Source organism: Filicampus tigris, chromosome 2 (genome assembly GCF_054856515.1).
Source record: "Filicampus tigris isolate MCC_2025a chromosome 2, RoL_Ftig_1.0, whole genome shotgun sequence".
NCBI classification, from domain to species: domain Eukaryota; kingdom Metazoa; phylum Chordata; class Actinopteri; order Syngnathiformes; family Syngnathidae; genus Filicampus; species Filicampus tigris.
Genome location: NC_141218.1, coordinates 28,870,444 through 28,895,431, shown reverse-complemented (window position 1 = coordinate 28,895,431; position 24,988 = coordinate 28,870,444). Strand labels below are relative to the sequence as shown.

Genomic DNA, 24,988 nt, shown 5'->3' with positions numbered 1-24,988 from the left:
CCTTAGGGGGCGATGTGGAGCTAAGTTATATACTAGGTCGAGGTAGAGTAAAAGGTTACGAGCTTGATGTCGCCACACGTGAGTTGTTGATGTTGCGCTCCAACTACAACAAACCACAACAGACTGCTCCTGTCAGTGAGTTTTCAATGAATTTGTTGCTTATCCTAAGTAATTTGTTTGCCGTGTTGGAAGAAAGACTCTCGTTCTTAGCAGTTAGCAGCAGATTTTCATTTTCGGACAAACTCGGCGACTAGCTGACGAAAATCTAATAATGAATGAGTAACTCAAATCATGTTGTCTCCTTTTTCTCATTAAAGTTAATTAATCCACAATGTAGGGTATTCTTTTTTTTGCAGCGATTTTATTGTCGTTTCATATTTGACAACGCTAATATGTAAGCTAGCGCTCTTCCATTTTCGCACAGACGCAGTGACTATGGCGACAATTTAAAAGAAAATTAAACAACAACAACAAAATCGTTGTCTCTCATCATCATCATCTGCCTTGGCAAGATTTCCTAGAGTATTGTGTATTATTCATGATGTGACAGACATGGTTTCGAGAAGTCCTGATCTTGAGGTACATTATAGTGTAAATTGTCAAATGAATACCCCACTGACGCTGTCACTCCAAAGTGACCATCATTATCTTTATAAAGGCATGATTCCTCATGTGCAGGTGTCGTGTTGTGAGCCGCAATGAGGAACTTAAAGCTACTGAAGAGCCTGCAGAGTTCGGAACTCCGGGGCCCGGGGTCACCGCAGTGTTTGTCGGTACGCAGCGACGCCGGGACGCTACTGGTCGCATCCCAATATTCCATTGCAGAGTTCAACCCTCAAACTGGACAGGTAAAGCGGAGTAGTATATACGCACATATGCACGTGCACACTTTTTTAAAATGTGTGTGCACTGCTCTGATACTAGCAACATGGAAGTATCTCCACAAAATGACACTCTGTCGAAATGCTTAGTTTGGTTAAAATGGTCTCTTCAAACGGAGTACAACTTAACAAGTTTTCTTGGAAATCGGATGATGCATTTCGAAGAGATTGAGTTTTTTGTGTCGTTGGGGAAAAATGCTTTTCTGGGGAATTTGTGTGATATTGTCTATAGAAAATCTGCTTCTAGGGTCACTGATGGTGTAGTGGTACACACGCCTGAGTTGTGTGCGTCAGCGTGGGATCACTACCCGCTCAGTGATGGTGTCTGTGTGTGCCCTGCGACTGGCTGGCGACCAGTTCGGGGTGCAGTCTGCCTTTCACCCATTGTCAGCTGGGGTAGGCTCCAGCACCTCCCCGCGACCTTGTGCGGAATAAGCCGTTTGGAAGATGACACATGACACAAAATCTGCTTCTAAATATACCTTCAAATTAGAGTAAAACTTCATTTCATTTGATTTAATTTTTCAACAAATTCTCTCAACCCCTTCACTTTGTCTGCTATAGAGTGTTCCCTCTCTACTTTGCTACCTCTCTATTTTTATTTGTGACCTTAACTTCATGTATTACAGTTTTACCTTGCTATTTTGGCACGTTTTATTTGCTTTTTTTTTTCCTTCTAAGTCGGACCAGTCAAGAAATGAACATTAGGGTGACGTTCGGTAATTTACTCTGGCACCCGCGCAATACTCTGTGAGTCTGTGTGTTCGGAGAGGCTGAGCACACTCCCCTCTTATTAGTTTCCAAAGACAGCCTATGTTCTAAACCAGGGGTGAGCAATTCCGGCCCTCGAGGGCCGATATCCTGCATGTTTTATATGTCACCCTGGTGCAACCCACCTGATTCAAATGATCAGGATCATTATCCAGCTTCTGCAGACCTTGCTGATTATATGCTCATTTGAAGCACGTGTGTTTCAGTAGGGATGCATTGAAAACAGGCAGGATACTGGCCCTCGTGGCCCTGAATTGCACACCCCTGTTCTAAACCAATCAGCAGCTTGTGCTTCGACTGTTTCCATCTGGAATGCACTGAAGCATTTGGAGCACCTGTACACTGGCACTCTGTTTTGGGTGGACATTGAATAAACGAACGGCGGTTTTGAACAACGTTCTGTTAAGAAACTCCTAATGTTATTCAAATGTGCCGGTCAGTTAGTCAGAGTCGAGACGGATAAGCCGGATGGTAAACAGCTGTGTTCAGAAATTGTTAGCGACCTTTGTAAAACAACAAGGGTTAAATGTGCATTAATCCACCAGAATTGTACCTTTGGCTGAAAGGCACCGCAGGATTCTAGTTAAGGTAAACCAATTATCGGATAAAAATGAAAACTTTAATGTAGTTATTGGCCAACGTTCCGTCGTAATTGTCCACTGCCAGGCTTGTAGAGCATGTTCTTCTCACAGCCTGCAGCTTGGTATTTATTCTTCATTTTGCATTTTTAAAGTTAAATTTGTTGTGTAACAAGTATTTAGAAGGGCAAGAATCATGTTGGGGAGTTCGCAACAGCGTAATAGAGGTGTAAATCGCCCCCAAAATAAAAAATAATTTAAAAAGTCAACCGGAAATTCACCTATCGTGGATGGGCTTGGAACGTATCACCCGCAAAATACTAAAACTTGTTTTAAATATCAAAATTGCCAATTTTTTTTTCTATAAGTGAAGGGGGTGTTGTGAATTAATTAAAATCATATTTTTGTGGGGAAAAAATTAGGAGATTGTGTTTGAAGGCCATAACTGCTCAGCCCTACCTTATTTTGTTTTATGCTTGATTCACGTTTTTATTTATTCTTGTTAATCCTTTGTGGTTGTAGGTGGTAAGCGAGGCCTCGCTGACGACAGATGGCTACCTCCCAGCAGACGGCAGCGGCTGCGTGGTCGGACTGCAGGACCTGGCAGAGGTTGAGTCGGCATGTTTGGCCACGGCTGGCGGGGATGTCGTCGTCTTTGACTGCAACACCAGCAAGGTATGTTGCCATCGTTTTCCTACAGTGTGCTTCTGTTTTAAATGAATTATTAATTCGTCTGTACTTTACAGTTGGAGTGCGTCGGCAGTGTGGACAGTGGGCTGACCTCCATGACCTGGAGTCCTGATGAAGAGATCGTCATTCTCACGACCGGTCAGCTGTTAAAATTATTTGAATACAGCGTTCCCCTGCTATGTAGCGTATTTTTAAGTAATAGTTTTTTGTGTGTTTTTACAGTAGGCTATATTGTGGTTCCTTGGTTTACAAGTTTAATTCATTCCGTGACCTCACTCGTAACTCAACGCTTCTATCTCAAATCATCATTGCACATTAAAATGAATGGAAATTACCGTCTTCAACTCCCCCAATGAAACCCCAACAAAAAAATATGTAACATGTTCTTTAATTTGAAAAATAGTATTGTACTTAGACATAGATTAATCAAACATTTTGCACATTGTAATTAATTCTTCGTGCGACTTCTGCTTCGCCACCTGTGGGCAGTATAATGTACTCATACAGATAACAACGACGACGGTGTTCACAGCTGCTCAGTAATCAGCAGGAATATTTGTCGTGTTTTTTGCAGAGGATAAAGAATATATAATTGTGAGAATTGTTGTATTGTCTGTTTACAGGTGCTACTGCACTGATTGTTTTCAAATATCCGTCGCTTAAAGGTGTACATCCCTGAGACATCGACACTAGTTTCGCTAGCCTGTCTATGCCGTTTTGCAGTGTTCATTAACATAAGGCTAGTGGACGTTGTATAACGCAAAGTTACTGTATGTGGTTGTTTTAAATACACAACATTGAAATTCTCTTGTTTTATATGTAGGTTGACACTAAACCTCAACAGGGAGTGGCAATAAACACCTTGATGCCTCTTTTTTGAAGAATTATTATCACTATTTGCCAAACTGCTGCTTGTTGTGAAGTGAGTTGAGTTTGCAAACATCATCCAGAGCTCATATCTCTTGTCAAAGCAAAAAAAGAAAAACAGCAGGTTGATGTATCTCAAAAACGTGTAAGTCAGGGCACACTTGCAATGTACCCACCGTACTTGCTTACTGTCCTGTAATGCCTTTACATATCGGAAATGACAACCACAGTCGCCAATGCGCTTTCCATCTGTTAATTAAACACCACAAGGCCTGTAAAACAGACACAGTGAGCACACTCACACAGGAGCTGCTGATGGCCACAGCTCATGTCACGCATTCACACACAGACTTGCTGATGTCAATGCTATCCCAACAGCCCCCGCCTCTTACCTCATTACCCGCCATTGACAAATTAATTCATCCTTTGGCAGTCCAGCCATTCAGTTCCAGTAATTTATTTATATTTATTTTCAATTTTTTTTTTTCCAAACGTTAGGGTAAAAGAGGGTCTGAAAATGCCTGGCAGTTAATGCATTAAAGGCAGATGCATACAACCAAACACGCAGACACTGCGATACCTAAAATATTTTCTAGACATTTTATTACTATTATTTAATTAATTATGTTGAAAGTGTGTGGGTGGGGTAAAAATATATTTTGAAAATTATATGGTCTATATCGCAGATTTTCATCTGCTGCATGCGGGTTTGGAACATATGTACTGCGATAAACGGGGGTTTACTGTACTTTAAAGAAAAAAAAAAAGAGAGTAAAAGTGTCAGTGAATCATGCTTGAGCGCTTACAGGTCAGGAAACCATCATCATGATGACCAAAGACTTTGAGCCCATTACCGAGTTTGCAATTCACCAGGATGACTTTGGTGAAGGTACAGTGACTGATTTGTGGATTTATGATAAATGTAATCATAAATACTGTTGAGTAACATAGTCTCCTACTTAACAGGGAAGTTCATCACAGTGGGCTGGGGCAAGAAGGAGACACAATTCCACGGCTCAGAAGGCAAACAGGCCGCACAGAGGAAGGCCCAGGTTGGTCAGTGTGTGGGTGGGAAAAAAACCAGTCTAGAAAATATTCCTGCACTGCATGCCAAGTTATTATGCAAATGATGTTTTTCTCAGATTTGTATAGTCTATGCAAATGGGAATGAGCATAATTTTCAAGTCATCAGCTCTTGGAGAATACTTTGAATGTTTTTTTAAACAAACCTCCCAATGATGGCAGTATTTTTTTCCAAAATAGAAAGATAGTTTTTGTTAAAATGCATTGTTCCATATGCATAGCAGTGTTTCAAGAAATGTTTTAGGTTGTGAAGAACTGAAAATAGTCATTTGTTGATTTTGCAGCATTAGGAGATATCTTATTTGATGGCAGCTGTGCTATTCTTGGATCCATTAAACTTGAGTTTTTGGACAGCATCTGCTTGAATTTCTTTCCCGGATGTCGGAATAGCTTAGCCTCCCAGAGTTGCTATTTGGATGTGAACTCCCTCCCAACCTCATAGAGCTTTTACCTAAGGATGCTTAAGGTTAGTAGGTTTGATGGTCTGGAAAGCATATGGGGGGCACACCCAAGTTTCTCTCCTTTTTGTACCCATAGCAGACCATGATGTACATTGTAATTGGAGTCCACCTGTGGTAAATTCAGTTGAATGTACATGATTTGGAAAGGAACACTTCTGTCCATATAAGGTCCCATAGGTGAAGTCAAAGGAATTGCCTATAGTCCTCAGTGCCTGGATTGTCTCGAGGCATAGATAGGGGACAAGTGCAGAAACATTCTTCTGCATACTTTCCATGAATCCATTTAAACATCTCTGGAAAGACGGAAAAAGGCTGAGCAATGTCTCTCCAATCCACCCTGATGGAGCTCGATTGATGCCAAAAGTTGTCATGTCAAAAAAAACATGAGTCTGTGATGGCTGCTAAAAGTGCATCTACAAGATATTGAGGAAAGGCTGTGAAATGCACTGGTCATTTCTTAGTTTTATTTCGTTACAGTACATTTACAATTAAAATATCCCATGTTATCAAATTTTAAGGAAAGTAATTTATTCCATTTAAGGATGTCGCTATAATATAATAAAATGTGGAAAAAGTGAAAAGATGTGAATACTACCGAATGCATTGTACATACTTTATAAGTGACTGGTCATTACCACTGACCTTGCAGGATGTGAAGCCAGCAGCAGAGTGGGACGACCGCCGGCCACGGGCGACATGGCGAGGGGACGGACAGCTTTTTGCCGTCAGTGCCGTTTGCCCGGGGACGGGAGCCCGCAAGGTCCGAGTGTGGAACAGGGAAGGCGTCCTGCAGGCCACCAGCGAGCCCATTGATGGCCTGGAGCAGCCTCTGTCCTGGAAGTAAGAAGTTTGTTGATTATAAGTTATTTTTTACGCAATTGTAGAAGATGTCTTTACATTAGGCAACTTGACATCTAAAGTTTGGTAAGTTTTGGTTAGTGTGAGTGCTTTGACGAGTAATCAGGTTTAGTACACTCACTCACCTTTCTATGGTACACTTGGAAGAGGTGGACTATGGCCCGGCGCCTTTGGTCATGCACAACGTAGACCTGTCATCCTTAAACCCCACCTTGCACACTAGAAATAAACACAATGACTACAAATAGCCCATGAAATGCGCAACATGATCGGTGATGTACATTTGCGATGTCATATATTTAAAAAAAAAAAAAAAAAAAAAAGTGTTACGCTTGCTGCTACCTTTCACAGTAGAAATAAAGCAAATCACTAGAAATACAGTAGCACCTTGAGAAGCGACCTGTTTTTTGAAATACAAGCTACTATTGGTCTGATTTTTAAGAAATATGTATAATTATTTTGTCTTTTTTTTTTTTTTGCTTTGATTTGCACAATCTAGAGAAAAAAACACTGTGTGGTGGCAGTGACTCAACTGACTCACAACATGTACAATTTGAGATAATAAATGCAAAAAAAGAGGCTTCACGTTTTTATTGCCACTATCAGTTAACTAGGTATGTAACGATAACGGCAACATCGCAATATTAAAATTGCCACGGTATCATTGTCGTCATGTCACAAAATTAAAAGCAGAACATCTGTTAAAAAGGCCATGGGCCTCATGTGCAAAGGGTGCGTACGCACAGAAACGTGACATATGCACATTTGCACACTTAAGTTCAGATGTATCAAGAGTGAAATTACCGTGGGCATGTGCAGAGCTCACTGCAATTACTTGGCTGTTTTTCGTGCTTTTGTGTCGTTGGAGAGTCGTAGAGGCAGTGGCGGAGTACAATAGATGCTCGGGGTGAACAGCCGGTTTCGATGCCCCAGGGGACATTTTACTATTGTGGCGTCCACCCAACTCGGGGATCCAACTCACGCGGCCACCTCGCCTCCAGTTTGGGAGCACTGGCCGCTGAACTAAAAATCTGGTCCGTCCTCGCTGCTCGGCAGCACCCTGTCAGAAGGCGTTGACTTTGGAGGACAGTGTCTCAATGATGGCAGTTTTTCGGGCCTCGACTTTGTTTACCAGCGTCAGCTTTTGTGAAGTTCAATCATTTTAATTGGTGATTTATGTCTTGATAATCTGATTATCTGATCATGCAGAGTGTTTATTCCCACCAGGAGGCACGGTTTAGACTAATTTGCATATTTATATAAGGTCGTGGAGAGGGAGGAGCCTGGTACTCCAGCATTTCTGCATTGATTGAGATGTACGAAAGGAAAGTATTTGGCTTCATGCCTACACAGAGATTCATGCATCTGGATTTTTTTGTGCTTGAGGTTTTCTGGTTTTGGCCTTATGCAATGTTTTAATATGAAATCCACGCAAGTCTTTGTATATGAGGCCCCAGGTTATTTTCCATTTGTGCACTTCCGGCACCTTCTGACGGTTAGTTTATTAGTGCAGTTTAATTTGAATTAGGCACCCACACTAATCGCCAGATGAAGTGCGTGCATTATCAAGTGCCTCATTATTAAGTGATATTAATGTTATAAGCCAAACACAGCATTGTGAACTACATAGATCATGATACTTCTGCCGCTGAGCCAAAAAAAGTACATGACAATAATATGACTGTCCACTCCCATCAGCTTCAGAAAACAGGTGAGCCATGATTGGTCGTTATCTGAGCCCTGAGGGTTAGTGATGTCATTTTCCGTTGACAGAAGTGAGAAAATGCCCGCCGAGGGTCGGCTAAATATGCAGACGGGAACATCGTGACGGTTAGGTGATGCCCAGCTCTGGCATTTCCATTCATTTCAGTAGGGAAAGATATTTGAGGTACGAGTGTTTTGGTCAAGGAACAAATTAATCTTGTGTCACATGGCACGACTGTAAACAAAATTCCTAGAAATATCCCTCAGTCCAAAAAAGTCCACGGCATGCACGATTTACAACACATGTAAATGTCCGGTATGTGTCACACACTTAATGCAATTGCTTCTCTCGACAGTTATTAAAAAAAAAAAAAAAAATGAAAATCCATGTTTCAGACCCTCCGGCAGCCTAATGGCGAGCAGCCAGCGCCATCCCAACAAGCACAGCGTGGTCTTCATGGAGAAGAATGGCCTGCTGCATGGTAACTTCACCCTGCCCCTCAGAAAAGACCAGGCCAAGGCAGGTCCATGCTTCCATAGCCCACTATCCTATGCTTCTGGAGCAAATGATTGATGTGATGTTTTCCTTTCAGGTCAAGGAGCTCCTGTGGAATAACGACTCCACGGTCCTGGCTGTCTGGTTGGAGGATTTAACTGTGGGCGAGGACGGACGCGTCAACACTTGTGGTGAGTTTTGTCCATGTGACATTGTTGCCGACACACTGCATACTTGAACGTTGTCCTGTCTACTGGCTGTAGTGCAGCTTTGGACGGTGGCAAACTACCACTGGTACCTGAAGCAGAGCCTGGACTTCGGCACAGAACCAAGCCAGGCTCCGGAGTGCATGTGCTGGGACCCCGAGCGGCCCCTGCGGCTGCACCTGGCCACTCGCGGCTGGAGCTGCCTGGCCTACGACTGGGGATGGACAACGGAGAGGAGCCTGGGTACAGATGCCTCGGACCACGCCAACGTGGCTGTGATTGACGGAGGTGAGGACCAGTTGGATAAGAGCAATGCTGTTGATTGATACGATGAAAAATGTATAATCGCCCCCTCCAGACAAGATCCTGGTGACCACCTTCAGGCAGAGCATTGTTCCTCCACCCATGTGTTCTTTTGAGCTCCAGCTCAGCTCACCTGTCAATCAGGTCACCTTCCTCTGCCAGCCTCAGAGGACCAATCAGCTGGCGGCACTTACCGCAAATGGAAACATAACCATCTACGTCCAAGGTGGGTCTCCAAAATTAATACTAAACATTTTTTTTCTAAATGATTAGTTCCAGCATATATTAAGGTTGACATTGTTACAATTCCTACACTTCATTTACATCACACTCCCCTGTTTACTTATTCAAAGTGCATTATGCTTGAATATATCAAATGACTTCACAATGCTAATAATACATGCTATTTATAGTTGCAGCACAATCATGGTAAGTAAATAAAACCTCAAGCATAAATTAGCATTTGTGTATGAACGCAGATTTTTCATTGGTTTAACTAAAAATATTGCACATTGACAAATAGCGGCTCTAGCGCAATGCCTTGTGGAACTCCACCACTGACCAAAATACAGGTTTGTAGTTTAACACAGCAAGCAGAAAAGCTTGAAAATCTTAATACATCTTGAATTTGACTTTAATATTAAATCAATTTGGACCTTGTGGAACTCAGCCACAAATGTCTACATGAATATGTAATTTAACACAGCTGAAATAGTAAATTGTGGACCTACAACAAAACGTTGTGGGACTTTGCCACTACCTCATCAAGGTGTAGTTTACGATCGCAGTGGATAAGCTTGAACATTAATCTTAAACGTGCTTGAATTTGACTTCAAAGGTGAATAATAGTGACTCTAGAACGAAGCCTTGTGGAACTTTGCCACTAACAGCTGCAGTAATATGGAGGGTACTGCATCTGTAATGTCTTAAAAATAGTTGAATGTGACTTTTTACAGGTAAATAAGGGATTTAGCTCAAAGCCTTGTGGAAACCATCACAAATGTGTCTATGCATGACACATATCATTAGCACCTTTTGATTGAGCAGGTTCTGGAGGAGAACATGACAAAGTTGCAAATGAATCCAGAACTGTGGTTCATCCCCTGGTCTTCCAGAAAACTTTCAGGTAACAAACCTGTCAGTCACAAATTTGTAAAAGAGGTAATCCACCTTAAAAGGTTTACCTGTTGTTTTTGCAGAATGGCCATTCACCAGGAGGCGCCGCTGTGTCTGCGACATCTGCTGTGGTTCCAGGACAATCTCTTTGTGGCTGTCAGCTCAGGTCTGCTGCCCACCTCCTCTGCCCTAATAGTGCTGTGCCCCGGCCAGGACGCAGACTCCGACACACTCTCTGTCAGGTACCGAATGAAACGAACCATGCTGCAACATTGAGGGCAGACTGAATTATTTGTCATTTGTTTTTCCTTTTTAACCGCTGTAGATGTCGACTGGAAGTGGACGGCGTCGTGATCAATGTGGTCCAGTGTTGTAGCACGCGTTCAGTGGCCCTACAGCTGGAGGATGGCCGCATCAGGAAGTTGCTCTGGGGTCAGTCGGCAACATTCACACCAGGCCATTCTGTGCTTGAGCTGACTAGACACTTGTCTGTAGCCATTATCCCACTTGGAACAGGGGGACCATGGCCCGACACAATTGGTCATACACATGTGCAATGTAAACGCGTGTCAGACAATTACTGTAACGTTAACGCTCATTGTCAGCCCTTCATGTTAAATTCCACCTTGCACAATAGAACACATACACAGAAAAACACGGGGAAAAAAATCTATAGTTCACAAGACATTCAGTCACATGAGCAACCATACTGTACATCATGTGATTAATGCGATTGCTCCCTCTCATCACTAATTCCTGGTAAACACAATTTTGCACAATGCAAATAAACAGAATGGCCAGTAATGATCCACAGCGCATCGTGTAAAAGTCCTACTTTTGTGCAGATTGTGCCGATCCCTCAGTGGAGGATTGGCGTGACTCCAGTGGGTGTGGCGTTAACTTCCCTGTGCCCTGCACTCAGATGGCTCTCTGCAGCATAGACGGCCAGGTAAAATGAAAGTAAATAGTACAACATATTCAGTGGTGCCTTGACTAACAAGTGACGAATAAGTGTCCTCACTAGGTTTGCGTTTTTTTGTTGTTGTTTTTTTTAAACTGTCTTGCAAGCCAAATTTTGAGTTAACGAACAAGCTTCAGATACACCTTGAGTGAAGTGGGGGAAAAAATTGAGCAGTTAAGGCTCTCAGGTGGGCAAGGACAGCCACAGTACCCAATGCACCTTTAGCCCGGAACAAACACACGCACAAATAAAAAATGAGAAGAGATGCTGACACTGAACTAACCACGTGGTCGTCGTTCAACCTGATTGACCCTTGATGTCATTCACTAGGCCACGTCCCTTAAAGGCACACATTACCCTACATTAAACCAGTTTATTTCTTTACGGTCTCTTTCATCTATAAACTTATATTTTGCATTGTGGTGTTATTTTTCCATAATAATATGTAACAAAAATTGTGGTGTTTTTTGGGGGGACTGGAATGGATTAATAGCATTTCACTTTATTTCAATGGGAACAATTAATTTGATAGCGTATTAAATTGACTTATGAACTTTGCCATACAGGAAATTAAACTTGTAAGTCAAGGTACCACTGCAGGTGACTAGTTGTCATTTAAAAACAACATTAATGTAAATTCAGGAGTGTGTGCTGGGCCTGACGGACAGATCTCACCTATATGCTGCTGACATGGAGGTAGGCGGCCATTTCGGCATGCTGGCTGACAGTGGCAACATGTCCCTGTTCAACTTGTCCGCTTCTTCTCTCCCCTCAGCTCGCCTCCAACGTGTCATCCTTCGCTGTGTGTGACGACTTCCTGGTGGTCACCACGCACTCGCACACGTGCCGCTGCCTCCGACTGAGCACGCTCAGCCTTAAAGGTACAGAACCACCATTTTGTCCTTCTCGAGACAACCGCCAGCATGCGCAATGGAAATCAAAACGACGACAGGCTATAATCAGCATTTCAAAAAAAAAATACTCTCATAATTAATATTGAGGTGAAATGAATCAATTCATAAACAACTAATTGATTATCACATTGGTACTTATTTTAATAATTGATTAAGACATATTGCTTAACTTAAAATTGTCCATATCCTCTAATTTCACCCTCCTAACTGAATAAATTCTGTGTTGTCATTCATGAAAGAAGACTTATCATCAGGGGTGCACATAAAAATTCTGGTGTGGTTCTTAGCTGAGCACCAGATGATGTTTGGTGCTCATTTTTTTCCCCGATCCACCGACCTCATGGATGAACGTAAAGGTGTACAGCGCATCTGGGCAAAGTAGGTCTCTGCAGCCTTGAGGAAGTCAAACTAAAACGTACACTCACACGTTCACACTTTGGTGGTGGTATACTTCATTCTGGCCTGGGGTAGGCTGACAGACACGTGGCTGCAGCCTCCGTCCACCACCGAACATTCACACCCGGCCGTACACCAGTGTGAGTGACACTGGAGGCAAGGTGGGTGGAATGTTTTGCCCAAGGACACATCGAAACATGAGTCAAATAGAGCGGGAATCAAACATTGGACCCTCCGGTTTCTGGACGAATCGCTTTACCTCTGAGCCACGGCCGCCCCTTCTACTGTACAGTAGTTTATTTTGAAGCATACATTGACTCACATCGACTTGCTTGTATACGTTTCATCTAAGGTCGGAAGAAATAAAGAAAATCCCAGTAGAAGAATTTTGAATATTGTCGTTGTTTGCTTTTTCCCAAAACTAAGGAGAATAACGTCAATTCAAAATCTGAAGTCAGATTTTTGTTGGGGGGTGGGGGGTAAAAGGCCGTGTCGCCCAGCCCTAACAAACACACTTGGAAAATGAAAACCCTCACAGCGCTGCAGGCAGCCTTGGCCCAGGACGGCGGGCAGGTTGATGAGACCCTGCGGCGGGTGGAGCGGGGCTCCCGTGTGGTCACAGTGGTGCCGCAAGACACGCGAGTGGTCTTACAAGTGAGCTCAAAACGCACATCCTCTGCTGCTCGCAATCACTCGCAGATGTTCACCGCCGTGCGTTTGTGTGTGCAGATGCCACGTGGGAATTTGGAGACTGTCCACCATCGGGCTCTGGTGCTGGCGCAGCTCAGGCAGTGGCTGGACGAGTGAGTAGATAAGCGCGCAGACCTCCATCAAGTCCCAACAGTCCTGTATGTGTGATGTAGAGGAAGTAAAGATTCATGCAGCAACTGTTGTTTTTTGTTTTGTTTTGTTTTTTTCCCCTCCAGTTTAAGGTTCAGAGAAGCTTTCGAGTGTATGAGAAAGCTGCGCATCAACCTCAACCTCATTTATGACCACAATCCAAAGGTACACACAAAGCTCTATTATTAATGTTATCATGGATTATTAATTGGCTGTATCATTTGGAAGAGGTTAAAGGTCATATGGGTCTGGTACCAAAAAGTTGTGGGGGGTTTTCTAGTCAAATTATGTGTTTTTTTGGAAACTAGATTAAACAATATAACAAATTAAAAACAATGAACCTGTTCAAAAAAGGAAAGAAATTATATGTATTATAATATACTTTTTTGCTAAGTTTTTCCTCTGCTCAGATAAGTTAAATGAAAATAAAATTATAATGAAAATGCATTTAAAAATATGAAAAGGAATGCATTTTTTTCTCCTGGTAAAGTAACAGATAAATTATTAGATAATGAGAATTGATTTTGCAAATGTGTAGTTTTTCTCTTGGTGATACAGAGGTTTTTAAAAATAATAAATCGTTTATAGAATAAAATCTATTTGTATAATTTCTCCTCGTCACATAAAAAATACGTTATAAAACTACAAAGCTGAAATGAGAAAAAAAATGAACATGTTTTTTTCCCGAAGAATTATAGTTTTACATCTAATCAAATAAATGGTATATTAAAAAAGGAAAATAAACCTTTAAAGAATTAAATGTGATGTTGTTAAAATTATCTTTTGGGCAAATAAAAGTTAAACCAAAATGCATAAAAAGAAGAATAATCTGTGGGGTTTTTTCTGGAGGAATAAAAGTGAAAAGAATTAGTTGATGGAAATGTTTTAGGGTTTTTTTTCTGGTCAAATAAAGGTGAAAGAATTTTAAAAAGTAGCAAAAACTAAAGCTATATTAAAAATGAAAAAAGAATTGAGATTACATATAAAAAAATAAAAGGTTTACTTCCGGGCAAAAAATGTTACAGAAAAGAATAAATATTTAATAATAAAAATCTCTCTTTTCCTCTGGTCTATTAAAGTTTGAATGATTTTGGGGGGAAACAATGATTATGAAAATAAGCCTAAAATAAAGAAATAAAGGTTAAGTAAATGTGGGGGGGAATAGGAAAAGATGTAGTAAAAATAGGTAAAATAGATATATATTTTTTTAAATTATCTTGGTATTTTTTTTTTTTTTTTTTGACAACCCCCGACCCATTTGCTCGCATTAGATGTTCCTGGAGAACACGCACATGTTCCTGACACAGCTCGACTCCATCAACAACATCAATCTCTTCCTCACAGAGCTCAGGTCAGCCCATCAGTGTTAAGTGAAGACCCTGACCGCTATGAGTTCTTTTTCGGTTTTTAATGTTGCACCTGATGCCATCAGGGAGGAGGACACCACCAGCAGCATGTATCCTCGCCCTGGAGGATGCCTGCAGCTCCACCAGCCGCCGCACACCTCAGTACACAAGAAGGTGGACGTGGTGTGTGACGCTCTTCGTAAAACCATGGAAGACACACATCCCAACAAGTCAGTGACAACTTTCAGTGGAATGAATAGAAATACATTTGATAGTTGGGGGGAAAAGATCAATGTAATTACAATTTTTTTTTACCCCGCCGTGGCCATTGAAGCCTCATCACAAAAATAGTCGTTACATAGAAAGAAAAAATGGGCTTCCGACTATGCTTAGTCCGACTATGTGTTTGAGCTTCCCGTCTATCGTTTATCGCCTACAAAATGGGCGTCCGTCATTGGCAGATAGGCCAATCCGTCACATAGGCGGAATGCCCAGCTCTGCATATACAGTGGGTACGGAAAGTATTCAGACACCTTGAAATTTTTCACTTTCTGCGTCATAGCAGCCATTTGCCAAAATCAAAAAAGTTCATTCTATTTCTCATGAATGTGCACTCTGCACCCTATCTTGACAGAAAAAAAATTAAAATGTAGACATTTTTGCAAATTTATGACAAAAGAAAAACTGAAATATTATATTGTCATAAGTATTCAGACCTTTTGCAACGACATTCCTAACCTTTGCTTTTGGCTGCAATGAAACAGGAAGTAAAAAATTTCCAAGAGTCTGATTACTTTCCGTACCCACTGTATGCCTGTAGTTAACTGTGGGAAGCTTAAAATCGCATGATGTGGTCGCTTTAATGTGCCACTGTGTCATTTTCCACAAATAAGTATAATAAGTATAAAATAACAATACCAAACAGAAAAAAAAAACATGTAATAAGTGTTTGATTTCCACCGGTTCAGGTTCTGTCTGTCCATACTAACGGCACACGTGAAGAAATCAACTCCTGAGCTGGAGATCGCCCTGCAGAAAGTCCACGAGCTTCGAGGTGAGCAAGACACTTTGGGACACTCTGGTGTCATGCTCTGGTTTGTCACAAAGAACAAAAACACACTGTGGTTTTCAAGCAAAATATTAGAAACATCTCTGAGTACAAACAAAAGTTGTCATCGCGTTTGCAGTGAACCCTCCTGAAGGAGACTGTGGCGTGAACGCCGAGGAGGCACTGAAGTACCTCCTCTTTCTCGTCAACGTCAACGACTTGTACGAACACTCGCTGGGGACGTACGACTTCGACTTGGTGCTCATGGTGGCCGAGAAATCACAGAAGGTACTAAAAGAAGTCTCAGCGTGAATGGTTGCTTGTCCATATGCGCCCTGCGATTGGCTGGCAACCAGTCCAGGGTTTGCCCCGCCGCTCGGCCGATAGTTCAACTCTGATGAGGATAAGAGCTATACAGTAATGAAAGATGTCAGACGTTTTTGAGCCAAAGGCGGCCAAATGTCTCCAGATGTTATATGCGTGAAAAACTTTGGTGGTGCGTGTGCACAGGACCCCAAAGAATACCTTCCCTTCCTGAACATGCTGAAGAGCCTGGAGGTCAACTATCAGCGCTACACCATCGACAAACACCTGAGACGTTACGGCAAGGCGCTGGTGCACCTCAGGAATTCTGGTAGGCCTCCATTTTGTGTCAAACAGAAAGCCACCTATACGCAGGGGTGGGTAGGGTCGCCGTAATCCAATAGTATACTGTCAGTATGCAACCGTTGTATTCCTTGTAACGCCGTTCTGTTCTTTGTGTATGTCTATAAAATCGATACCCGCAGCGCTTCCCTTTCTGGTACAATACTGCAAATACTGTACCTCAAGTGACTTTAGTATCAAAAGTATCATCATGCAAGTTTGAGAATCGATCCTAATGGTATCAGAGGCATCGACGGCTCCAACAGTATCGATCCTCACATCATCAGCATCCTCTTTTCAGTTGTTAATTATCTCAACCCGTGATGCTAGTTAACTTGTCGTTGCCTTCTTTAAAAAATAAGTTACAGCTTGAATATACCACAAACATTTTTGTTTGAATCCCATTACTCATGTGGGTGTGGCTTTGTGCCTTTCGTATTATTCCTGCTTCAAAAATAAACAATATTTAAGAAAATACGATCCTCACTCGAGACAGATCAGCTTTAATTACCGCCCCATTTTCTGATCATGTGATCGTATTGGGACAACTGTAGTGTCTGTCGATTATTGGTTGCACGATTTGTGGGAGGGGGGGGTTACATGACTTGTACATGTGGAGCATTCCCTCATATTGCTCAGATGTCGCAGGTCGTAATGCGTCGCCTCAAAAAAGAGGCTTCCACAGGAGCACCAAGTTTACACCAGCTTTTTCTAGGTGTTATTTGTGTCACTCACTCGCTGCGTGTGGCCACCTCTATTGCATAGAGGTGGGCAATTTTTTTGCCAAATATATACCTATTACCTCATTTAATATATACACAAAAATTCTGTTTGCTATCTCAGTTAGGGACGCATTTCATCATCTGCGCGTCCTTCGTGGATTAGATGCTATCGGTTTGCTCCATTTTTCCCAGTTAGCGCTACGCAATCCTTGAATGAATGCGGACCTGAATGTCTTACTGCCGTTTTGTGTTTTGTTTTAGGAGATGAGCATTTCCCAGAGGTTTTACAGCTGGTGAAGGAGCAGAAACTTTACAGCCAAGCTCTGCGTCTTTACTCGGCTGACGGCGCCCACTACAAGGTATATCACATTCCCCAGCTGCTCGCTTAGCTTCCTCTCACAACCGCGTGACTTACCCCAAGGCGCTGAGCCGTGCCTACGCCAAGCATCTACTTGAACAGCAACAGGCGGAGCAGGCTGGCCTGATGCTGTGGCGATGCGGCGAACTTGAAGGCGCCATGCAGGCCTTCACCGCCGGCGCCAGCTGGAGAAACGCCATCTGCGTGGCGCAGCAGATCCCGCTTCCCAACGACCGGCTCGCCCTGCTGGCCCGAGACCTGGCAGGTAACCATGGCGACTGGCTGCTTAGCCACACTGCTTAGCACAGACGTTCTCAAACCACCCCTGGGGGGTCCACAAAGTAAATTGCAATCGATTGCCGTGCCATTAAAATAAAAAGTCATACAAGTACACACGTTCAGATGCAAGGCTTTTGTGATGTACAAAAATGTGATAATACTAATAAGATAATGATGTTGTAAGTGTGCTCTCCCTCCTATAGCTGGGCTGCGTTCAGAAGTCACCAGTCACATCTATCCATCGATTATCTATCGCTTATCTCGAGTCGGCCCAGACTCCCCTCTGCCCCGCCATCTCGTCCAACTCTTCTGGACGGATCCCCAAGCCATCCCAGGCCATCCTACCCTCACTTGTGAACAAAACCCCAAGATAACGTGAACTCCTCCACTTGGGGCAGAATCTCATCCCCGACCTGGAGAGGGCACTCCACCCTTTTCCCACTGAGGACACGGTCTCAGATTCGGAGGTGCTGGTTTTCTTCCTCACCGCTTCACCCTCAGCTGGAAACCGCTCCAGTGAGCGTTGGAGTTCGCGGCTTGAAGAAGCCAACAGCACCACATCATCTGCACAAAGCAAAAATGTTGAATCCGAGATTCGACCTCCCGACGGACCCTCCTCCCCAGCACCCCTGAGTAGACCTTACCAGGGAGGCTGAGGAGTGTGATTCCTCTGTAATTGGGGACCACCACCGCGGTGTGACAATCCAAAGGCCTGCCCCCGATGTCCTCACAATGTTGTAGGGACGTGTCAACCAGGACACCCCCACAATATCCAGAGCCTTTAGGAACTCCGGGCGGATCTCATCCACCCCCCGGGGCTTTACCACCGAGTAGCTATTTAACTATCTCGGTAACTTCAACCACAGAGAAAGGAGAGCCCAGTCCATTAAACTTTCAGTAGTTTATCAGCCACATCCAATATGGCGGCCAAACAGATATATCGCGGCCACGGGCCACTCGGCTCTAAGAGTGGTCTATGTGTGCATGTCAGTGGTGACAACTAGTTGCTTCGCTCATTTGGCAAGGTAACACTAAACATGTTTTGTTAATTGTTTGCGGTCACTCAGGAAAGCTGAGCGGACAGCGACGTTACACAGAAGCAGCCGTGCTGCTGGACCAGTACGCCAAAGTAGGTTGTTCACACAAAAACAGCTCTTTGTTATGAATAATAGTAACAATAGTCCATTGTGGTTTCTGTGACCATGTAGGACTGTGAGGAGGCCATCTTGACGCTGATCTCCGGTGCAGCCTGGGAGGAGGCGCTACGACTGGTAGGTGGGAAAGAAATGCTTGATATTATTGTGACGGTATGACAACCATGAACAAAAATATCGCGGCATTAAAAAAGCAGCTCTAAAATGAACTTTTTGGAAATATTTGCATCAATAAAAACAGCATGTTTTTCACTCAACACAACCTATTTGATTTTTAAAAAGAAATGTACAATATATATATACCCTTTTGTGCTCTGCTCAAGCCTCCACTCTCTGCTCAGCCGAAGAGGAAAAAAAAAGAAGCGTCTGCCCTCTCATCATTTATAATGTAGAGGCAGCTCATTTAGTGATCTCTGATAGCAGCCAGTCATCTTGTGAATTGCATATTGAATTAAGTCCAACTTCTGGTATCTGTGAAGTATTCCAGACCACTTTATTGCCGCTCCCAGTTGAAGTTTACTCTCAAAATAAACAAAATAATGTTCACATTAATGCCATGTCTGTAAACACCATTCATGTAAAAATAAGAACATTTTTTAAAATGGACGTGGTTTTCTCAGGACAGCGAGGTCATGCCTTAGTTTCCTTCTACTGTTAGTTAATTTGATTTTTTTTTTTTTTCTCCATGGTTGAGATTCACATGCACAACAGAACTGACATCACAGAGACAGACCTGAAACCCGCCCTGGTTGAAGGTAGCTTTAAAAGCCACTTTTTTTTCTCTCAAGTGAATCCTTCCATCTTTTATTATTATTATTTTCTTCCCCCACGGCAGCGGCCTTAGCACAGGTTTTCCTGGTGGAGACGCAGGCGGCCGCCTTCTCGCGCCACCGCTCGCGTCTGGTGCTGGTGCGGCAGCAGAAGGAAGACCAAGCCCGGCGGATGAGCATGCTAGGTGAGAACAGGGATCGGTGATGTCATAGGTCACCAGAGAACCATCTGCACCAAAACAAACCAACATCTTGTCTCCTTGCAGATGAGGACGGTCCGGACTGTGCGGACGCTGAACTGTACTCCGAGGCCAGCAGTATCATGAGCGCGTCCAAGTACTCGCACAGCAACTCTCGCGTCTCCTCGTAAGACACACACACACACACACGCGAACATAAAACAAAAACACTTTAGAGACCTTCATGAAATGCATTATTTTTGATATGTGGTCAGAAGTATACAAAGGCGTTAGTGCGTATAGATCAGGGGTGGGCAATTCCGGATCTCGAGGGCCGGTATCCTGCATGTTTTATGTCACCTTGCTGCAACTCACCTGATTCAAATGATCAGGATCGTTATCCAGCTTCTGCAGACCTTTCTGATTATACGATCATTTGAATCAGGTGTGTTGCAGCAGGGACAGATGGAAAACAGGCAGAACACCGGCCCTCGAGGGCCGAATTGCCCACCCCTGTTCTAGAGGGAAGGACCGGCAACAGAAAAGGCCCGATCGCTTCTGAGGCTGCACTTAGTTCTCGGCACCTCCAGTAGCGCCTGGTCGGCTGACTTGAGGCGCCGGGCAGGTGCGTAGGGGCGGAGAAGCTCAGAGAGGTATGCTGGGGCGAGGCCAATGAAAGATTTGAAAACAAATAGAAGCATCTTAAAATGAACCCTAAATGCACTGGGAGCCAGTGAAGGAAGGCCATGAGCTCCGTCTTCCGAGCTCCAGTTAGGAGGTGAGCAGCAGCATTTTGGATCAACTGGAGACTAGGGTTGGGCATCGTTTGAATTTGGATGATTCCGGTTCCGATTCCAGTTCTTTGATTCGGTTCCTAACGATTCTCGATTCCGATTCGTAACAAAACAAAAAAAGGAGTTGTTTTTGGAAAAATCACATGAACTTCTCTGTTCTTCAATTTCATGAACGTTTTACTATTTGTGAATTTTACCATGGATTAATCAAAGGGCTGTTTTTAACCAGTATATTTATTTTAGTACAATTTAGTGTTATTTTTCACAAGAGCTTTATTTTTTAGTTCAAGTTCAAGACAATATTGGACAGTGGAATATATATATATATATTGGAATATATGGACAGTATTTATCTACTGTATATTAGGGCTGTGCAATTAATCGAAATTCAGTTACGATTTCGATAATTACACTCCACGATCACAAAATTGGCATAATCGTAAAAAAAAACGATTAATACTAATTTTGAGTTGTTTTGAGGCATGCACACACGAGTTACTCCGCCGCGACGCCCTCTCCAAGCTAGCTAGCTAGCCAGCCAGCCCGCACCACGCTAGTCACACTGCACACGCTCCTACTCAACGTTTTAACAGACCTAAAAATGTCACAAGACCCGCCACAGGAACGACTTGTAAACAAGAAAGGCAAGTCGAAATTGCTTATTTGGTTACATTTGGGGTTTGCCGTGGAAGACGGCGAGCAAAGACCTATAAAGTGCGAGTTGTCTCTGCATCCACCGGCAACACAACGAATCTATTCAACCGTCGTTTGGTTTACGATGATGTTATGATACACCAAAGCAAGAAAACACCGAGTTAGATTTGGCGTCGTCCGCAATCGGCACGAGGGATTTATTTTAAATAACATATCTTATGCAAATATAGACTACTTTTACCAGCACAAAAATAGAAACCATGCTAAACATTATTACTGTCACTTAAGTTAAATTTCTTGTGTAGTCTATAATATGAAGTCAATTTTTTTGTGTTCATTTTTGTTTCAAATTGCTTCAAATGCAATTTGCAAACATATTATTGGTCATTATACTGTAATACAGTTTATATATGGCCTTCTGTAATTTACAAGTATTGTATAGATTACGTACTAGTATGTAACAGTCAACATTTAAATTAGTTAAAGGACCACAGCAGCTCGAATGGGGGCGAGCGTCCGTGCTATTGTGACGCAGCGCCGTGCGCGCGCACATTTTATTTTATTTTTTTGATCGGTCGTACTTCGTTCGTAGCTTTTCCGCGCAGCTAACTAGAAATCGACTTGGCACCGACATTCTAAAATCTGACCGGTTCCGGGAGAAGCAGAATGATGGACCCGGTTCCACTCGATTCCGGGTTCTGGGTGCCTGCCCATGCCTACTGGAGACGCTTGAGGGAGGACTGCCCGACTCCAAGATAAAGAGCATTACAGTAACCGAGCCGAGATGTAACCTAGGCATGGATTACTGTTTCTAAGTGCTGATGAGAAAGGAGGGGCTTCACCTTAGCCAGCTGCCTAAGATGAAAGAAGTTGGATGATTTGATTGGATGAGCACTGATTTGCCAGTCCAATTTGAGTCCAAATATGCAACCAAGTCACATTAACAAGGTGATGATATGGGACGCAGGAGGTCTTCAAAAAACCGCCGCAAGGCTGAGAGAAAGAAGCTGAGTCTGAAGGAAGGAAATCCCAAGGAAGAGAAAGCGCTTATGTACGCCCTAGGAGAGATCGTCACCAGCGTGGACCAAATGAGAGGTGAACACCGTACACTTGAGCTTGTTGAAGGCACGTTACACATTGTGGAGGATCCATGTTTGTGTGGTTTGTTGCGTCGCCCTGCTCTGCAGAGGAGGTTCAGGCGCTGCTCAAGGCTCTCGTGCTCTTCCGCTTAGACAAGCAAGCGGATGAGCTGCAGCTCGTCTTTCAGGAAGCTCTGCACGCCATGGAGGAGGCCGTCCCGGAAGTGTGGCCTCGGGACACGCAGAGCAGCCATGCAGCGGTAACCCATTATCTTTCATCACATTCAATGCTTAAAGGGACGTTATTTTTTCATTTTTTAAATTAACGGTTTAAATGCATGTAAAGATCAAATCATTTTTCTGATTAATTAATAACTCTTACAAATGACTAATCTTTTTGAATGTTTATTTAATTAAAGAAAGCATATTCTTTTATCAGTACAGTAAAAAGTTACCCGTATATTTAAAATAGACAGATATATAGTTCTGTGTCCTCAACAATTTCAGGGGGGATTCAGGGGGATTAAGAGCCCCTAAAAATGTTATTCATATTTGATGCATGTACATTTTCAGGCTGAAGAGATGCATAGTGTCGTTTCAAGTGCAAACAAATCTCTGGATGTAATGTGTGCCATTGGCGTGCTTGTTACGTTTCAGCTGACGGGACCCAACTCAACAGCAAACAGCATCATGGCTTCCTTCCAGCAGCAGCAGCAGCACCAGATGCCGTCGCAACAAGGTCAGCAGGACATGCTCATACTGTTATTTTTGCCGTATTGCCAGATCTCCTTCCTTGCATTTCCATCCCCCTGCCACCCAAAAAACACAAAACAAACAAACTCTGTGCGTGACATTCTTTCAAGATGATTAGGTGGCAATTTTCCTATGCACATCCACTCACTGGCTGGGAGTATCGTGAGTGGATTGAATCGTTTACAAATGCCATCTGCCAGCAACCAGCCTCGTAGTGTGATGATGAAGATGATGAAGCGCCGACCGGAGAAAGCCAGGGGACATCGCGAGAATATTTAAGATTGCGTAATAACACAATTCCATTGGGTTTTGTTGCACGTTTTCACTTTTTATTGCGTTATGTTGCAATGAAAATAATTGCAAAATAAGGCAGCGTTATTTTAGGAGAACGAATGAACGTCTTCCACTTCCAGGTCATAGCTTTCAGTGTTTTTTTTTTTTCCCTCGTCAGTAAAATGGGTGTCCACTAGAGGGCAGCCTATGGCAGTGAGAACAATACTTAAAAGACTTAATTAAATTTAATTAATTACACTAAGTCAAATTAACTTTTTGCCTTTTAAAATTATTACAATTAAAAAATATCTCTTTTAAATGTATTAATTTATTCAATTATTTTTTACACAACAAATCAATTTTGAAAAAAGTACTTGGTCGTTTTTCAGAATTTTTTTTTTTTATCATGAAATAATTTCATGAAGACAAAAAATTTTTTTTTTTTTTAAATGCTTTCAATATTTTTTCCTTTTAGATATCGAGATCTCTACTCCACCTACGATGAGAACCGGAGTCAAGTGGAATCTGGACTTTTGAACTATACCCCTTTTGTTTGTAAAAAGACCAAATGATCAAATAAAGATTTGATTGTGGCAACATTTCTTCATCCAGACACCGCCTTGTGTGTACAAAAGTTAAACATCTTAACATGGTGTCAGGTTCACACCAAGTGAGACATTAGTAGACAATGCACACATTGAGGAGAGAAGAGACTAAAATAAGATAAGAAGGTCTTCGTTGATCCCACAGTGGGGACATTTTCAGTGTTACAGCAGCAAAGATATAGGTCACACAGAGACGGCGGCATAATGTAGCCATTAATGTATAACATTAACGGCAAACATTCAGAATCAAACCTATGTAAATATGCGCAGTAACTATGTGTATATACGCATGTATATAAACACACCAACATACATCTACATATAAAGTATGAAGAAACACTCATTTTAGCCTGTACATAGTACAGAGGAAAATACTTAAGTGACAGTGCTGCAGTGAAATAACACTCAACACAATATTGTCTTTTTACTTGCAAGGAGAGCGCAGGGAAGTGTTCGATTACAGTTCCTAAAACCCTCTGCCCGGCTCCTGGGCCTCCTCTCTTTTTTTCTTAGGAGTCCCTGATTACAAAAGTTGTTCCTGCTCTAAGGGAAAGGGGAGCAAAAGCAGCTGGAACACTGCGAACTTGTTTTGTCTAGGTGTGTGTGTGTATGTGTGGGCAATCACTCCATCGGTCATGGACTTCTCTCTGGCTGCGCAAAATGACAGAAGATTGCTTGAGTCAATCAAAAGCAGCCAGAAATATCCGTAGAAAAATTTGGTGAGTCACACTCCTCTTTTACATTTCAGATTTCTTACACCCGTTTTTTGATGAAAAGAGCCAAATTGTGAGGTTTCATATGAGGTGACATATTGTCGCTGTCCTGTGAAAAACACTGTCCATTGTTTTTTTTTTCAAGAGCATCTTTCCTATTTTGCGGCTGTGTCCTTCTCCCATTACACTTTCTTCACAAGCAACTTCGACTTACATGCTTAAAACAAGTTTATAATGCTGAATAAATACCTTACAATAATTAAGAGTAAATATGGTATAACCGATGAACAATTATTCTATCAAATGGTTTTGGCCAAAGCAGACGCACCTGCATTTCCCTGTCTCCTTACAGTGGAAGTGGTTGAGGAATGGGTACACGGACACACTGGTGTTAGCTAGAATGCTAGCGAATGCTAACGACGGTAATAAATAACAACCTCATTACAATTATTTAGTAACAATGTTTACATACTGGAATTTTTAGGTGAAAA

At 42.6% G+C, this 24,988-nt stretch overlaps 1 protein-coding gene and 1 long non-coding RNA gene across 4 annotated transcripts; one reads left to right on the top strand and one right to left on the bottom strand.

Moving 5' to 3' along the window:
• The first annotated feature begins 36 nt into the window (after positions 1-36).
• elp1 (elongator acetyltransferase complex subunit 1) lies at positions 37-23,778 on the top strand. 3 transcript variants are annotated; one of them, XM_086023298.1, is made up of 36 exons: positions 37-135; positions 679-848; positions 2,753-2,905; positions 2,977-3,058; positions 4,596-4,676; positions 4,754-4,839; positions 5,981-6,171; positions 8,290-8,413; positions 8,487-8,580; positions 8,653-8,883; positions 8,954-9,124; positions 9,946-10,024; positions 10,098-10,256; positions 10,340-10,446; positions 10,860-10,963; positions 11,618-11,671; positions 11,751-11,856; positions 12,824-12,939; positions 13,015-13,088; positions 13,212-13,290; positions 14,397-14,476; positions 14,558-14,701; positions 15,440-15,525; positions 15,659-15,807; positions 16,030-16,153; positions 17,148-17,245; positions 17,308-17,509; positions 18,591-18,652; positions 18,732-18,794; positions 19,372-19,432; positions 19,513-19,632; positions 19,714-19,813; positions 22,042-22,169; positions 22,262-22,413; positions 22,811-22,892; positions 23,655-23,778. In XM_086023298.1, exons 2-36 carry the CDS (start codon positions 699-701, stop codon positions 23,714-23,716), a joined length of 3,954 nt encoding a protein of 1,317 aa, XP_085879424.1. In that variant the 5' UTR covers positions 37-135; positions 679-698; the 3' UTR covers positions 23,717-23,778. The 3 variants fall into 3 exon arrangements, with proteins under 3 accessions (XP_085879424.1, XP_085879423.1, XP_085879425.1); XM_086023297.1 differs by lacking the exon at positions 23,655-23,778 and having other exon boundaries at positions 22,811-23,555; XM_086023299.1 differs by lacking the exons at positions 19,513-19,632; positions 19,714-19,813; positions 22,042-22,169; ... (1 more) ...; positions 22,811-22,892; positions 23,655-23,778 and having other exon boundaries at positions 18,732-18,795; positions 19,366-19,432.
• LOC147151978 (uncharacterized) lies at positions 18,416-22,793 on the bottom strand. Its single transcript, XR_015085674.1, has 3 exons — positions 19,697-22,793; positions 18,981-19,628; positions 18,416-18,791 (listed from the first exon to the last, which is right to left on the bottom strand). It is a non-coding gene; the product is annotated as an uncharacterized LOC147151978 (long non-coding RNA).
• Positions 23,779-24,988: the final 1,210 nt, after the last annotated feature.

Bases quoted from the DNA above. Each gene is read 5' to 3' on its own strand.
- elp1 (XM_086023297.1), top strand. From the start codon at position 699: ATGAGGAACTTAAAGCTACTGAAGAGCCTGCAGAGTTCGGAACTCCGG. The intron at 9,125-9,945 runs GTGGGTCTCCAA...TTGATTGAGCAG, and splicing joins CATAACCATCTACGTCCAAG to GTTCTGGAGGAGAACATGAC. The intron at 11,857-12,823 runs GTACAGAACCAC...AAACCCTCACAG, and splicing joins GAGCACGCTCAGCCTTAAAG to CGCTGCAGGCAGCCTTGGCC.